This window comes from Cyanidioschyzon merolae, chromosome 14 (genome assembly GCF_000091205.1).
Source record: "Cyanidioschyzon merolae strain 10D DNA, chromosome 14, complete genome".
Lineage (NCBI taxonomy): Eukaryota > Rhodophyta > Bangiophyceae > Cyanidiales > Cyanidiaceae > Cyanidioschyzon > Cyanidioschyzon merolae.
The window spans coordinates 739,779-753,222 of NC_010140.1; the positions used below are offsets into that span (position 1 = coordinate 739,779).

At 58.0% G+C, this 13,444-nt stretch overlaps 5 protein-coding genes across 5 annotated transcripts, besides 1 other annotated feature; 2 read left to right on the top strand and 3 right to left on the bottom strand.

Annotated features, from left to right (window-relative positions):
• Window positions 1-1,521: 1,521 nt before the first annotated feature.
• Window positions 1,522-3,486, top strand: CYME_CMN301C (similar to oxysterol-binding protein; the record flags this gene model as incomplete). The annotated part of the gene is made up of 1 exon (XM_005537352.1): window positions 1,522-3,486. One exon carries the CDS (start codon window positions 1,522-1,524, stop codon window positions 3,484-3,486), a length of 1,965 nt encoding a protein of 654 aa, XP_005537409.1.
• A 197-nt stretch (window positions 3,487-3,683) lies between these two features.
• On the bottom strand, window positions 3,684-4,682 carry CYME_CMN302C (similar to Sm protein D2; the record flags this gene model as incomplete). Its single annotated transcript, XM_005537353.1, has 1 exon — window positions 3,684-4,682. The coding sequence occupies one exon, from the start codon at window positions 4,680-4,682 to the stop codon at window positions 3,684-3,686; it is 999 nt and encodes a 332-aa protein (XP_005537410.1).
• Window positions 4,683-4,855: 173 nt separating this feature from the next.
• Window positions 4,856-6,771: a sequence feature (possible transcribed region).
• On the bottom strand, window positions 5,316-6,884 carry CYME_CMN304C (gamma-tubulin; the record flags this gene model as incomplete). Its single annotated transcript, XM_005537354.1, has 1 exon — window positions 5,316-6,884. One exon carries the CDS (start codon window positions 6,882-6,884, stop codon window positions 5,316-5,318), a length of 1,569 nt encoding a protein of 522 aa, XP_005537411.1.
• A 289-nt stretch (window positions 6,885-7,173) lies between these two features.
• On the top strand, window positions 7,174-8,313 carry CYME_CMN305C (hypothetical protein; the record flags this gene model as incomplete). The annotated part of the gene is made up of 1 exon (XM_005537355.1): window positions 7,174-8,313. The coding sequence occupies one exon, from the start codon at window positions 7,174-7,176 to the stop codon at window positions 8,311-8,313; it is 1,140 nt and encodes a 379-aa protein (XP_005537412.1).
• Window positions 8,314-8,358: 45 nt separating this feature from the next.
• CYME_CMN306C (hypothetical protein, conserved) lies at window positions 8,359-12,636 on the bottom strand (the record flags this gene model as incomplete). The annotated part of the gene is made up of 1 exon (XM_005537356.1): window positions 8,359-12,636. One exon carries the CDS (start codon window positions 12,634-12,636, stop codon window positions 8,359-8,361), a length of 4,278 nt encoding a protein of 1,425 aa, XP_005537413.1.
• Between the last annotated feature and the right edge of the window lie 808 nt (window positions 12,637-13,444).

Here is a 13,444-nt window from a genome sequence, read left to right on the forward strand (position 1 = left end):
GTCTAGACCAGTCGTGGGATCGTCAATGCGTACACAAAGCAAAGGCTTTTGCTCTGTCTTTCACAGAACGCGTCGCGAGCGCCCTATTTTAGAATTCGTATCCGCTATTCCTCAGCAAGGAATGTGCACTGCGTTTACATCGATTTCGGGAAGAATTTCTCGTGAAAATACCAGAGACTGTTTGTTGTAGAACGCTGCGCACATGCACCTGATGCCTGCTTCAACCAATGAGGTGCGAGGCACCGAGTAGCGCAGTGCCTTCACAGCATCTTTTCGTTGCATTGACTTTGATTTCTCTGTGGCGGCGCCAGTGAGGGCATGATATTGGTTGGTTCTGCTTCTCAGGCCGTTCGTCGCCGATGAATCCTGGCAACAGCAACGTACAGTATGTCGCTTACAGCTCGCGAGCAACGACTCTTCTCTTGGAAAACGTCTTCGGCATGTGAGGTTCGCATCAACCTACAATCCGCACACTCCATCGTCGACCGGCCTCTCGTGAGTCCCATATTAAAAAGCTTGTAAAGACAAAGCGTCTCTGCTACTCGGAAGTACGTTTGGCTTCTTTGCACGAACTTGCTGCGAAACGCGTTTCTCAGAAACGTCAAGGCGCCGAGGCTTTTTCATCGTATGCCTTCAGAAGAGCAAGCACACGCTGCATCGTGGTAGGCCGGCTCTCTGTTACAGCACCAGTCGCGCCACGTATACCTCGTGACGACTGTGTGGTTCCCAGACTCCCCGCCGTTCTCTCCGTCGGTCTGCCGAGCTCCATAGCAAGTGTGATACCCTTGGACGCTTCCATTACATAACTTTCTAGCTTTCGCTCCCGTTCCTCGGGATCTTCCATCAAACGAGAAATCCAGTACTTTATAAGGTTCATATGGGGGCTCCTACTGCTGCGACTGCGCTAACTCGCGCCCGTTGCAACCTCTGCGGCTTTGGGCGCTAGACTAGACACTTGGCGTGTCACGCGATGCGTTCGATTCCGTCACACGAACGGTGAAGGCCCGGCCCGCGGCCCTGCAGGGATGGCGCTGCGGCATCGCATTACCCAGCGGCCACAGATGACGCGTTGGCTGGTAGCGTTTACCCGAGCGCTTCATCATTGCCGGGTACCAGGTGCGGTAGACAAGTCGTTGCACCAGCGGAAACGTACGGTGAATCTATTTTGCTTTGTGGAGTTGTTTGGGACGCCCGGCGGACGAAGGGTAGTAACGCAAACGAGCGAAAGGCCCACTTAAACGGGATTTGGAACAGAGTTCCGCTCCGTTACCGCGTTTGGAGCGACCCGCAAGCACTCGAACGAACAACGCGGTCGCTTGGAGGCCGTTGCACCGCAGCTGCCGTTTTCCCGCAAATTGGTTGCGGTTCCTCTAGTATTCATCCATTGTAGTTGACGTGGAAAGCCTGTGGGTGAAGTTTGAAACTTCGGGCTAGTGTACGATCCTGTGCAAGGGCTTTCGTGCCAACGACGGCGGCTGGTGACTACCAACAACTACTCCAGCCGCCGCGCCGTGAGGCACCATGAGCTTCGTGGGGCCCAAACCGACACCGACCTCCCGCATACGGAAGGACGACTCGCCGGAAACACGCAGCAACGGCAGTAGTGTGTCGCCAGTGGATACCTCACCGCGAACCGCGCCACAAGAGGCGCAGCTTCAGCTCCCGAAGCGACGTGACTGGTACCGGATTCCGAATGCGGCAAGCGCCGGCGGAGTCGGGTTCTCTGATCGAGCAGAGCTCGAGCGACAGCGCCACGTTGTCCGGGATATGCTTCGGCAGGTTGGTTCTAGCTTCATTGAAGGCAAAGACCTCGTGAACGTAAGTTTACCGATTCGTCTGTTTGAGCCGCGCTCGTTCCTTCAGCGCCTAACCGATGATTGGGCGTATTGCTCAACGCTATTGAAAGCAGCTGCGCACGCGACCGACACACTCGATCGCTTCAAGTTAACGATTGCGTTTGCCATTGCGGGTCTACACAAGTCGGCAACCATGTTCAAACCGTTCAATCCTTTGCTTGGGGAGACCTTTCAAGCGTGTATGCCTAGTGATGGAACCCGGATTTATCTGGAGCAAACTTGTCATCACCCGCCGGTGACGCACTGGCGCATCCGTGCCGCAGACCGATCCTATGAGTTCACCGGTTTCGGCGCGTACAGCGCTCGCGTGCAGCTATTTGAGAACGCGATTCGCGCACAACGCCTCGGCGTCAACGTTGTCCATTTTCGCGATGGATCGCGCATTATTTTCTGGCTACCCTACATGAAAATACATGGCATTGTGTTTGGCGAGCGGCGCTTGGAATATCTAGGAAAGGCGGTGTTCTTGTACGAACCGCCACGCAATTTCACGACATCCGGTATACCGAGCCGAGCCTCGCTCTCAGACGGTGAAAACACCGAACAACGGCGAAGCAGCGAGACTTTTGCGGAGCCGGATCGAGCGCTCGTTGCGGTCATGCTTCTGAACAGCGAAAAAACTGGATTCGTTGGCACGCTTCGTGGCGTTGCACGCGGCATCGGTCGCATGTTTGGCGGTCGTAACAACAACAACAGCAGCAGCAATAACGCTAACGCTAACACCAATGCCAATGTCAGCAAGAGAACCCCAGTCGCAGGTGGCCGTCCCGTTAGCTACCCGACAGGGCGAGCTTCGAATGGCGCCATATCGGGGTTGGATACGAGCCGTCCGATACCAACAGATGTGTTTCGTGGCATCATCGCTAGTGTGGATGCACCACAGACACCGAACGCTGGCTATCTTGCCGGTGACGACTCGAGCACGACTCCAAGTCAGCCAGGCAGGCCCGGGCAACCCATACTGAACGCACAGCGACGCAAAAGAATTACCCGCCGGCAGGTCAAGCAGCTTCTGGCAGAGTTTGCTACGCGTAATGGTCCGCTTGCCTCCAGTCCATGGTCGTCCATGGACTGGCGAGCGAGCCAAGACGTGGACCAGGTTGCCGTTCGAGAGCAAGCGCCGAGTCTGTCGGTCACCGATGGCGTCTCCGATGCAAACCTGCAGCGTTCGTCGTTGTCGTCGTCCTCATTGGCTTCATCGGCACGCAACGATCCGTACCGGGGCGCCGGCAGACGCCAGCGTTCCCACAGCGCCCTCGATCCCGTTGTATTATGTAGTTTCGAGGGCACATACCTCGGATTCGTTGATTTTGATGGGCAACGATACTGGGATATTCGTGATATGCCAGGTGAGGCGCCGCTTCCGGTGCCGCTCGAGGAGGCGCTGCCCAGCGATAGCCGTTTCCGCGAAGATGCGCGGGCGCTTGCAGGCGCACTGCAGCCTGGGTTAAGTGAGCGAGAGCAAAGCGATCGCATGATGAAGGCGCAAGCAGCAAAAGAACGCGTGGAGAATCAACAGCGTGCAGATCGGGTCCTTCGCGAACGAGGTCGCCGCGAGCGTGGCATCAAAGAATCCAACGCATTTGTTCCTGAGCGCATTCTCCGCGAAGATACGTGTTACTGGCCTTGAAGAGGTTGTATGCAAAGTGCCACATGTTCGACGCTCCAGGGCTTGCACGAGCACGCATCGATCGGCTTTTCGGACGCACGCATCCATGCATTCATGCGTGCATCCATGCGCTGCATGCATCGAGGCGCTGCGACGCTACCAGCACCAGCCATTGGCAGGCGTGCGGCACCGCCCGATTGATGCCGGCTGCTGCAGCGTTACGGCTGTGCGCGCGCTGTACTCGTTGCAGATACGCAGGGTCGAACGATAAAAATCACGCCGTCACCGCGCACAAACAGGCGCGAGATGAATCGCTCGCGCAAGTCTGGAGGCCGATCGGGTTGTGACTCCTGCCAGATTTCCCGTACATGCTCCATAATGAGGTTAAAGTGCTTATCATAGGCGCGCAGCGTGCCGTAGAGCTTTTTATTATGACGACAGCTCACGAGACACGGCACTCGATCGGTGATGCACCGGTCGAGCAGCGTGAACGGTGTTCGCGGCGAGCCGTTTGCGGCATGCACTGCTGGCTTCAGAGCTGACGCAGCGCTTTCGCTGCTATTCGGAATGCTCTGCGTCGTTGCTGGGGTCGTCGCTGCGATTAGCGTTTGGTAGGATGTCGAAGCTTCTGCTGCAGCGCTGAGCTCTGATGCGGCAGGCGTTGCCCCAGCTTGATCCAAGTGCGTGTCGTGTGCATCAAGGGGTCTTCGTTTCCGGGGCGCGGTAGGCGGGGCGCTGGCCGGCTCCGCCCAGCGTCGTTTTCGTCGTTGCGTGGTGGTCGTGCTCTGTGGATACGCGCTAGACTGGATCGGTGACGGCGATAGAGCAGCAGGGTCCAGGGTTTGAGCCAACTTCTGCTCCTGCTGCTGCTCCTGCTGCTGCTCCTGCTGCTGCTCCTGCTGCTGCTCCTGCTGCTGCTCCTGCTGCTGCTCCTGCTGCTGCTCCTGCTGCTGCGCGGACGATGTCGTCGTTGCGTCTCCAAGGTTGGTAGCCCGACCAGCTTCTCCCTGTGTGGCTCCAGGCGCGACGCTAGAGTCCTCATCGCGAGCCTCTTGTTCGAGTTTCACACCTAACAGGTCCAGCAAACGTTTTTGGAGTTCAGCCTTTCTACCGCTGGTTGGAGCTTCTCGCGCGGCAAGCTCCCGACGGAGCTGCGCCACCGTCAGTCCCGCTACAGCCCCCGCTTCTAAAGCAGTGGGCTGATCAACTGGAGGCATTCCTGCTCGCCAAGAGTGCTTATTTGGGCGTCATTAAACGACCAGCGTTGACGATTGCACCAGCTTTACAACGAACGTCACGGAATGCGATCCATTCGCAGGGCGTTCGCAGAAACGCGTGTTCCGACGCCGCGCCCAGGTGGCATTGCAGCAGCTAGGATCAAGCGTTGTTGGTGCGGGGCTTTCACGCCTCTGTAGAACAGTTGCTCCTGGTGTTGTCATTGTTTTGTTTTTGGGCAGACGAGACGCTTACAGGTAAGCACTGGGTAGGTCGTGTTGTTCTCCACAATGAGAACTCTGAGTTAGCCACGAGAGGGGGCGCCGCTGCTTCACGGGCTCGAAGCCTTGTCGCTGGGCACCAGTCTGGCGGGATGGGTTCGGATCTAGTACTGGGTGCTGGTTTGAACCTGAAAACGCGTCTGAATCCGAGGTATGCACCACGCTAAGGTGTAGTGTTTACGCTGTCGGCGCGTTGAAGCGGACTTGCTGTTTCAGGAGTGCACACGTGAAAGGCCCCTTGGCCGTGACAAGCAGCGCACACTGCGTGCCGCAGCTCAACAGACGTACTGCTTTCGCCTGGAGGCGCCGAAAGGGCGGCGGTGGTGGTGCTTTGGCGACGACCTAAGCCGGAGATCATAACCGGGTATCGTCGCTGACCTGCGGCGTTGCAACTTGGTTCTCCAACTGAGCGTAGACGTCGCAAAGCTGTTGAGCGGTTTCCCTCGCGAGATCAAACTCGTCCAAGTTCGACGCAAAGGGCGGTTCTCGGCAGTAGTTGTCCAGAAAAGCGTTGCGTCTGCGAAGCTTGTCGTAGGCAGCGATGGTGCGTCCCAACAACGTCGAGATGCCAGTGTGGTTTGCGAGCATAAGGCCGCGGACGCGGTGGGTGCATTTCAAGTAGGGGGACTTGCGAGCGAGCGTCACCTGTACGTTTGCTGATGTAAGTGGTGTGAAACCGAGGTTTTCACGCTCCATCAGTCGCTGCAAGCTCCTCTGCACTTCGGAGGGGTCCTCGATTTCACCCTGTAGAACACCCAGCAGGGAAAGGTAGGAGCCACGACGAAGCGGGCAGCTCGCCATCAAGCTTTTTGGCTGGACTAGGCGTCGCATCACATCGTATACAGAGGTTTTTCGAATACGGCTTTCAGCGACCGGGAGCACTTGCGGCAGGCAGTCGACACCGGACGCGATCTGGTTAGTGTCCACATGTTTGGCGTTCATCTGGTTGGCGCCAGCGCCTGTGTAAATCGTGAGCGGTGTACAACTTGCCACCAGAAAGTGACAAGGCGGGAGCGGCACCAATGTAGACATCAGCTCCCGCAGATCTTGGTGGCTGTACGCTGGGAATCGCATCGTCGTGGTCGACGCTGCCATGACCATCGACACGAGGGCGTTCGTCTGGTCGAAGGTAGGGTTGTCCACGTACAAACGCTCACTCGCGATGCGGTTTAGTGCTGCATTATCGAGCACCGTGACCATATCCGCAAATTCAACGAGTCGTCGCAAGGTCAGTAGCGAGTTGTACGGCTGCACAACAACATCGCTGAACATGGCGTTCGCATCGTCTTCTTCAGCGCCGCTGCCGCCACCGCTGGCTAGCCCCGTGGCGGCGCTGCCGCTGTTCGCATAATCCCTTGCGTCTGCATGGCGTTCGCCCGAGGCCACTGCGTACGACTGGTTCGGAAGGATAGAATAGGTCTGCACGACCTGCTTCGGGTAGCGATCGTGAAGCTGTTCCATAACGTAGGAGCCGAGACCGCTTCCGGTCCCGCCAGCAACCGAGTGGCAAATTTGAAAGCCTGCTAAGCACTCGGCGTTCTCCGCCTCACGGTCGATCATATCGAAGAGGAGCTCGTCGAGCATCTGTCCCTGGGTATAGCCGCTCGCCCAGTTGTTGCCCGCGCCACCTCGATCCCGAATGTCAAGAAAATAGTTTTCAGGGTTGAACAGTGACCCGTAGGCGGAGTTCTTAATCGATTGAATCACGCGAGGCTCCAGGTCAATAAGCAGTGCTCGTGGAACGTGCCTGCGATCGTCCGCTTCATAAAAGAAGGCGTCCTTGCGGTCCACGTTCGGGGCTGCGTAAGGTTCTAGCCGCCCATCCGGCCCTATGGCGTGCTCCAAACATAGCTGCTTCCAAAACTCGAGACCAATCTGATTCCCACACTGTCCTACTTGCAGCGTAAGCACCTCGCGCGGCATCGAGGTTTCAGGTACGAAGCCGCTGCCGCCTCACTGCGGAAGCGCAGCGCTTGTGTACCCGCGCGCGTCAGCGCTGCGTGCCGGCGTGCGTCGAGCGGATCGATGCGCGCGCGCGCCCCGCCGGAAATTCAAAATTCGCTCGCGTTCCTGAATCGCCGCGTGATGATGCCAGCTGCGGTGGCGCGATAGCGGCGATAGCGTTGTCGACGCTCGGCACGTCGTGCGTGCGTCACCCGTAGGCAGTGCGCGAGGCACTGGGGCCCGGGGCGTGCGACCTGCAGCCGTACTCATGAGTGAAGGAGGAAAGAACGATTACCCGGCGCACTCGGAGTTGATTGAAGGGTACGTAGCAGGAAATCGGAAAGGGGAACCGACGCTCACGCCTCAGGCAATCGACACGAACACCAGGAATAACATGGATGCACTGTGTGTGCCGACGTCGTCGAAAGCTGCGGAGCCTGAGGTGCTTGCTACGGTTTCCGCTCAAGCCGTAGAAACCCTGGATGACTGTGCTGATACAGCGTATCCATCCATGCCGCTAGAAGAGCGCTTTTTTGGTTTCCACCCATGCAAACTCGTTGAACAAGTCGAAGACTGCGTGCGCGACCTCTTGGAAGACGCGCTGGACGGCCTCGAGACGAGCCTATTCCGCGAGTGTGCGCTAGCGTTTGACGCTTTACAGGAGAACGCGGTTACCAGCGAGCACGAGCATGCGAAGCGCCTGCTGCTGCAGCAAGGTCTCATGCGTCTTCGAGATGCGCTCTTCACCGCATTTTACGACCAGATGGATCGCTTGCAAGTATACCTTTTGCGCAATGTTTTCCACATTCCGCCCGGTTTACGCATTCCCAATGTGAATACTTCCGAGGATCTTGTCGAGAACTGGGAGCAGGCACTCGGCATCGACCCTTCCAGTGTGCAGATCGATGCCAACGCAGAGGATGAGCATGCTGTTGATCAGGAGCTCGTCGCACTGCGCCAATCCCTTCGGGTTGCGCGGCAGCGTCTACAACGGCTGTGCAGAGAGCGATCCGTCCTGGAGGGCGCTTTTCATCGGCTGGAGGGTGCGCTGCAGTCGCGACTGGCTTCGACTTTGATACCAACGGAGCCGGAAGATCCGTCCGGTGACTGCGACGCGCTTGCAAAGCAGGTTGTAACCATCGCCCGCGCGGTCTCTGAGCTTGAGGCGGTTGTGCGCTCGTGCAGAGACCAATTCCTGGGGGATCGTTCCTCGGCGGCAAGCGGTGGCGCTCCGCCGTCCGGAACGGTACCCGCAGCTGCTGGCGGATCCGATGTTGGTGCACAGGGCGCACTGGTGCGTCCGCCGCTAGAGCTCGAGCGCATCTTCGATGCGCACACGAAAGCCACCCGAGTCGATAGTCTGGATGCAGTGGACGCGCTTCGTCGCGCCCTGCACCGCTCGTGCTGAGAACGAGAGAACGTGTTTCGAAGCCGTCGCTCGTGTGTGATGCGCTCAAGCCGCTGACAGGGTTTCCTCAGCGTCATCATCGCTCTGACTCGGATCGCTGTCGATGCGGAGCTGGCTACTCACTACCTCGCCATCCAGGTTCTTGTGGCGTAGTGTCCCCATCCAAAACGATGAAAGAGAGGCGTTTGCGCTTAGCATCTCCTTCACCCGGTAGAGGAAAAGCTCTAGGGCTCTTTTCAAGGGCGGCGTCAGCGCGATCAAACTCCGATCTCGTTGCTCTTTCGCAAAGACGCACACACGTTGGAGAATTCTCGTGCTCTTTTGGAAGGCTGCACAGGCGCTCGCTATATCTGCCGCACAGACCTGAAAGTGCACGATCCACAACGGCACGAGGGAACGATTCAGGCTGTCGGCAAAGATTCGACCCAGGCGCATGCTCGCTCCGAGCGCGCGATGGTCCCTTCCACGAACAGCCTTGTCAAGCAGCGTCTTGAGCAACTGCGCAAATCGGCGAAAGAGCTTGAAATGGGCCGAGTCCAGCGGCGCCGTCACGCATACCGCTGCATTCGAGCGGGCAGCGCGCCGACCAGGTGCTTGTTGTTGTTGTTGTTGTTGTTGACACCAGATTCGAAAGCATCGCTCCAGTGCCTGGGCAACCAGTACGAATCGAGCAGGTCGAGCGTCCAAAAAGCACGAGATGCAACGCGGCCCCTGGTTCTGGCAAATGTGACGAGCCGGCATGTAGCGCTCCAAGGTGGCGAGCGCCCATTCGAACGTCGGTTCCGTTGCAGCCGTATCAACAGCTGCTTCAATGAGATGCAATGCGGCTTTGAGAACGGCTTCTGTGAAGCGTAGGTCTTCGAAAGCCTGACTGTACAAGTTTGACTCGAGCCATTGCTGCAATATTACGGCTCTATCGAACGACACTCCTTCTAGCCTCATCATGATTGCCAGTAAAAGCAGTGAGGTCTCGTCATCACTCCAGTCCAGGGGTGATGTCTGCGTCAGGAACGCGTCACAGAAGAGCTCGGCATCAAGGCCGGACGCCGATTCGAGCACCCGCAGCACCTGGTGAAGAGTGTCGCGAGCCTTGCACGCTGGGGGCGCCTTTGCGATACGTATCAGGACTTTGAGGTTGGCGTCAATGACCGCAGCATCGCATCGGCGGACGTGTCGGAGCGTCCACAGTAGGATCTCTGGATCGGCGGCATCAGCAGCGGTCTCGGCGAGCAGCCACGACAGCAGGGAGCCTGGTAGGCAGGGCTCCTGCGGCATCTCCAGGACGATCGGGAGAGCGTTTGCCGCAGCCTCCATCGCCAAGTGCTCTGCAGCTGTTTCCACTGCAATCAAATGCCTGATCCTCTCTACTAAATGCGATCGAGCGCCGTGCATATCCTGCTTTGCGAGCACAGCGAAGAAATGCACTTGCGCCCCCAACCAGTTCGAAGCGATCGCGAGACTTTGCATTTGGTCTCGGAGCTGCGCACATGGAATCGAAGCGGTCGGCTTCGAGAATGGCGCCACCGGGAGTTGAACTGCTGCGCCCAGCAGCGGGCACAACTCCTTCTGAAACCAATGGCTTGTGTAGCCGTGTTGGCCAACACCAATGCACCATATCAAGCGTAGTAGAGGTACCAGAAGCACGAGATTTGCAAAGCCGTCCTTCTTCGAATGCACGAGATTTGCGACCGGAATCACGAGGTCCAGGGAGCCCTCCATGGCGAGGCCGAATCGCGCCTCTGATGGGATCGACGCTTCATGCGCTTCTGCGTCGCTCGATGGCATCCAGATGAATAGACTGGCAAACTGTTGCAATGTGTGTGTTAAAAGCCACAGAGCGGGCGCGGGTGCCCTGTGCAAATCTGACGAACTGCTGCTGGCAGCGGTACCCAGCGATGGCATCCAGGCTGCAGCGAGTTCTGCATATAGCTGCGCGGCTATCGCGGGGCGTCTCGCCGTGCACTGAAGCGCGAGTTCCAGCAAATCCTGGGCTTTGGAGTAGTCTGCCTCACGCTGGCTCCAGGTCTCGACGAGGATCGCTGTCGCCAGGCATCCGCAACGTTGATAGAGTGCGTCGGGGTGTGTCAGCAGCTTCCGAACCATCAGAGGCAAGAACGTTTCGAGGCGCTCCGGCGCTTCTATGGAAGCGCACGCATGCGTATTCACGGTGCGATGCATGAGCGCAAAGGTGCTATACATCAGGGTCAGAGGGAGCGCGCCGGGCGTCTTGAGTGCGCCTTGAATGTTGGCGCATGGCGAAGGAGCGCGCCCGAAATCATGTTGCCACGTGGACGGTGCCAGGCTCTCACATAGCTCTGCGAGTCCATGCACAAGCGGAGCGAATGGAGCCAGTTCTGCCGGCGTCTCCCGCGCGATACACACGAACGCATGCAGACTGAGAAGGCGGCAGTACTCTGATTCGCTGTGTGCAAGTTCCAGGAAACTCAACAGACAGTCTTGGCGGAGCGCGGGCACGGCCTTGAAGAACGCGGCTATGAGCTGAGCGAGCGTCTCAACATGACCAACAAGGGGTGCGTGCGCGGTCATTTTCGGTCCGGACCGGCAGATAAGATTCAATAGCTGAAGCAGTGCGGATCCATCGTGCGTATGCAGAATGCTTCCCCAGCGAAGTATCGCTCTTCGACCTTGATCACCGCATAGGATGTATGCCGTCGCGGCTTCGAGAGGACACGGCATGCGATGCGTACCCGTCGCTGGCCTCGCCCGATGTGCTTTCATTTCGAAACTCTCTGGATTCGCCCGATACAAAGCCAGTAGCAGGAAAAGATCTGCCGGTTGAGGGGTAGCGTCGGCACTGGCCCCGTCGGTCCACTCTTGAAGCGCTCGACAGACAAGGCCGTAGGCGCTCTGAGAATACCAGGCAAGCATACGCTTGACGGCCTGTTGGCTGTGCTGAAGCGCGCACGCAACCGCACTGGTAACAATGACCGCATCATGCGATGTCGCTGTCTGCTGTTGATGCAGCTGCTGCCGCTCTGCTAGAAGATTTTCGCGAAGCGCCGCCATAATCGCATTTTCAGCGGATGTCTCAAGACAATCGACCTCGTTCCCAGTCAGCAGAGCGCTTTCCGCATCGGAGGTAGCGCCCAGGGACTCGAGCGCTCCTACCAGAAACTGCAACCCCATTGCCAGGCTCTCTGGGCTGTACAAACCAGGGACGATGCTCAGGATCTCGCTGAGCAACGATTTGCGCACAGCACGTCTGGCTGTCGCCGTTTGCAGAGCGTTTGCTGTATCTACAACCGTATTCATGAGGCGCACGTTGCATTTTTCTCCTCGAGCAGCTCCCTGCAAGAGACCTGGAAGCGAGTTGGCCAAAGCGAGCTCGTGGCGCTCTGCGTCAAACGATTGCTGCACCAGCTCTGGCAGTATCTCGAGGAGCGTCATTTGTAAATCGGGCGACACGATGCCAAGCGCGCCCAGAATACTTTCGATCAATGCGCCCAAGCCGCCAGATTCTTCCGCAGCGCTCTGGTGCGCAATGACTCTTTCGCTGCCGAGCTGCATGGGTAGGATATGCGACAGCGACAGGTCAGAGTTCAACCATCGCAACGCAGACGCACAGCTCAGCGCTAGCGTCGACTTGGCGGCTTCGCTCGGATCCACGGACGAGGAGCCCAGGTCTCGCTCCAGCGCTTCCTGCAGCAGTGCGCGAGCTGCTCCGAGACGAAGTCCTCGAATCCGCAACAGCAGACAGCTGAAACTGACGCCAGTTGACCTGAGCTCGAGCTCGCACCGCTTCGCGTCAAGGGATACGACCGTTGATGCGCGATCATCAGACGCCGGAAACTGCAGCTCGGCAATGGGTGTCAGCGAGCGCGTTAGTGCTGCGTCGTCCGTTTTCCATGCCTTTTCGATAGCATCAACCAGTCTGGAAGCTCGACAAGCAGTTTCCTCTTGAGCTGTTGAGGTTTGCGGGTCGGACTCACCGGGTGCTTCAATTTCGGCCGTCAGCGCGGTGCAGAGTCGCTCCAGCGCAGCCACGGACTCCACAACATAACACGTCTCGTGTAAGCCCCCACGCCCAGGCCAGTGAAGCAGCCGAAGCCCAACCTGGTTTAACTTGACCACCAAGGTAGCCGGAAGATAGCAGACCAGTGGGTCTTGCGACTCGTCAAGTGGTAGGATACGCGCGTTAGGTTCCATGCAAGTGCTGTTGCGACGCTCCCGTACGCAACAACGGCAATTGCAATGAACGTGTTCGCGCGCCGCAGTTCGACGATCGATCGCGCTGCGGCAATGCGTGCGTGCAATGCGTGCGTGCATGCGTGCATTGCACGCATCGAACTGGAGAGCACGCATGCGTTCAGTTTCAGTAAGCGGCTCCCGGTAGGCTGCGGTAACTGCTCAGTTTCTTTTTGGAGTATACGGTCGGTGCAAGGAACCCGGGGATCTCCGATTGCGTGATGGTTATTGGCATGGGAGGCGGCGTCCATCACGTCGCACCAGAATTTCAAGGCGCGCCAGTGATACTGCATTCTTTCCTTTCCAGATCACGGTTCGTGCAAATGCTATTTGGTATGCCGCGCCTAGCGTGGGCGCTCGCTTCGACACCCCTACAGCTCAGTGGGTTGATGTGCTCGCTGCACTGGCGCTGCATGCAGTGCGTACGGCGACCGCACAGCCGAACCAACTCGGGCGTCATTGACTTGCCACGCACGACCAGCGAAGCGTTTTCCAGGCGACGGTGCCCTTTGCTTCTCACGGTTGACCGATGAATCTGAACCTGATGTGCAAAGACGAGTTGGCGATGCCGCTCTCGTGCCAGACGGATTCCGTACAAGCGGATGCTCTGGATCAGGGGGAAACGCTGCTTTAAGGTCTGGCGTTGACGTTTCTGTCGGACTGACCGGTCTGATTGCGTGCGACGTTGCGGACAGGTGAGCCAGGTCGCTGCGTTCTCTACCAGTGAGCTTCTGTGGTGGCAAAGTGGCGCCCGCCCTGCCCTGTTCCCGAACTCTCTCGACTCCCATGAACCGAGCACAACCTTCAGTCGTAGCGCATCGCTGTCCAGTGGCGCCTTGATGCCATCGCTGGCCAATGAACGCCATATCTGAAAGCACGTATGGGAGGCAGCTGGCCGAAATCGGAGGTAAGATAAAAAATGATA